This window comes from Carlito syrichta, unplaced genomic scaffold, assembly GCF_000164805.1.
Source record: "Carlito syrichta isolate Samal-C Ts95f unplaced genomic scaffold, Tarsius_syrichta-2.0.1 Scaffold120696, whole genome shotgun sequence".
Taxonomy (NCBI): domain Eukaryota; kingdom Metazoa; phylum Chordata; class Mammalia; order Primates; family Tarsiidae; genus Carlito; species Carlito syrichta.
This window is the reverse complement of record NW_007064792.1, coordinates 1-1,946: the sequence shown is the minus strand read 5'-3', so window position 1 is coordinate 1,946 and position 1,946 is coordinate 1. Positions and strand designations below refer to the sequence as shown.

Genomic DNA, 1,946 nt, shown 5'->3' with positions numbered 1-1,946 from the left:
CTGGAGTGGGTGGGACCTGGGGAGTACGGGGCGTGGGCCATCCGAGGGGCTCTGGACCATCCCGAATAGCATTCCCTCGGCCTGTCCTGGGGGGTCAGGGGAGCCCTGAGACGGGCGGCCAGTGGGCAGGAGGCCGGTGCGTGGGGCTGCTGGGTAAAGTGGGCCCATGGCAAGCGGGGCACTGGGGAAGGGTCAGGAGGCAGGGCCAGAAAGGGCCATCGCTGCCCCACTCGGTGCCAGGAGCCCAGGGTTGGTGGGTACAGCTGGCTGCACCCATGAAGGAGGCCCTGGAAACCTGGAGCCCCAGACTGGAGATCAGGCCAGCCTGACTCCTTGGGGGAGGGCCCGGGACGCCCCAGGGCTGCGTGGCCTGAGGCCGTGGCCTGGGGTCCAGCAGAACTGAAGCCCCCAGCACTCGGGTTGTGGCTAGGGCTAGAACCATCTTAGCCTGGTAGCCCCATGCAGTTCCCCACGGTTTCCACAGTTTCCGGCAAATTCCCCAGGAGCAGGTCTGGCCTTCCCAAACACCCAAATCCCGGTACAGGGGGCGGCGGAGGCCTGGGCCCAGACCGCAGGGCTGACCAAGGGTGGCCAGGGCTGCAGGGACCCCCAGTGTGCACTTGGACCCAGGGCTGTCCCTGGAGGCCTGAGCCCCCACCTAGCAAGTGGGTTCCCCAAGAGGCCACTCGGCTCCAGGGGTTGGCTGAGGCTTCTCGCGCACTTGTCCTGAGCACTGAGGCTCTGAGGGCCTGGTGCCCTCCCTCCCTCTCACGGGTGCGTCCCGACAGCTCAGACCCACGTGTCACTTCCAGAACTCCCCGTTTCCTGCCTGCGACCCGTCACTGGCCACCCAGAGACGGGCTCAGCCTAAGGCAGGACGCAGCCTGACCCAGCTCAGGTCAGCCCAGCTCAGTTCGGCCAGCCAAGTCCAGCCCAGCTCAGCCTAGCTCAGACAAGTCCAGCCCGATTCAGCTCAGCCCAGCTCAGACAAGTCCAGCCCGATTCAGCCCAGCCCAGCCAAGTCCAGCCCAGCCCAGCCCAGTCCATCTTAGTTTAGTCCAGCCCAGCCAAATCTAGCCCAGCCCAGGCAAGTCCCTTCCAGTCCACCCCAGCCCAGCTCAGCAGCCCAACCTGGCTCAATCAAGTCCGGCCAAACCTAGTCATGTCCAGTCAAGTCCAGTTCAGCTGAGTCAAGTCCAGTGCACTCAGGTAAGTCTAGGAGAGCCCAGTCAGATCCAGCCCAGTCCAGTCCAGTGTAGCTCAACCCAGCTCAGTCAGCCAAGTCCAGTCCCATCCAGACCAGCACGCTCAGGCCAGTCCAGCCCAGTCCAGTCCAACCCAGTTCAGTTCAGCCCAGTCAAGCACAGTCCAGTCCAGCCCGGCATATTCCAGCCCAGCCCAATCCAGTCCAGTCCAGCCCAGCCCAGTCCAGCCCAGCCCAGCCCAGTCCAGCCCAGTCCAGTCCAGTTCAGTCTAGCACAGCCCAGCCAAATCCAGTGCAGCCCACCCGAGCCAAATCAAGCCCAGTTCAGTCCGGCCCAGGCTAGCCAAGTCCAGCCCAGCCCAGGCCAGTCCGGCCCAGGCCAATCCAGCCTAGTCAGGTCCAGTCCAGCACAACCCGGCCCAGCCCAGGCCAATCCGGTCCAGCCCAGCCCAGCCCATGCAACGCCACCCCGCGGCTTCGGCCCAGATCCCAGGCCGGAGGGCAGAGGTGAGCCCGGCAGTCCGCAGGGCAGGCGATGCCGCCCGGCTCGGGCCCCTCGGGGCACACACACCTCTGGCCGTGCTGGGCCATCTCGATGGCGCGCCGCGCGGGCACCGGGGAGCCGCCGTCCGTCACGCTGAGCACCTCCATGGACTTGCGCTCGGGCCGCCGCTTGCCGTGCCGGTTCAGCATCGGGGAGTCCACGCGCTTCCGCGGAGGGTCTGTGAGCGGACGGGGGTCA

At 66.5% G+C, this 1,946-nt stretch overlaps 1 protein-coding gene across 1 annotated transcript in view; it reads right to left on the bottom strand.

Annotated features, from left to right (window-relative positions):
- The window catches only part of LOC103249539 (serine/threonine-protein kinase BRSK2-like), a gene marked incomplete at its 5' end in the record, with an annotated part of 11,998 nt that extends 10,068 nt beyond the window's left edge, over positions 1 to 1,930 (bottom strand). Inside the window, one exon of the mRNA XM_021707603.1 lies at positions 1,673 to 1,930. Within this exon, the coding sequence (XP_021563278.1) occupies positions 1,673 to 1,930 (258 nt within the window). The remainder of the gene's footprint in view (positions 1 to 1,672) is intronic.
- Positions 1,931 to 1,946: the final 16 nt, after the last annotated feature.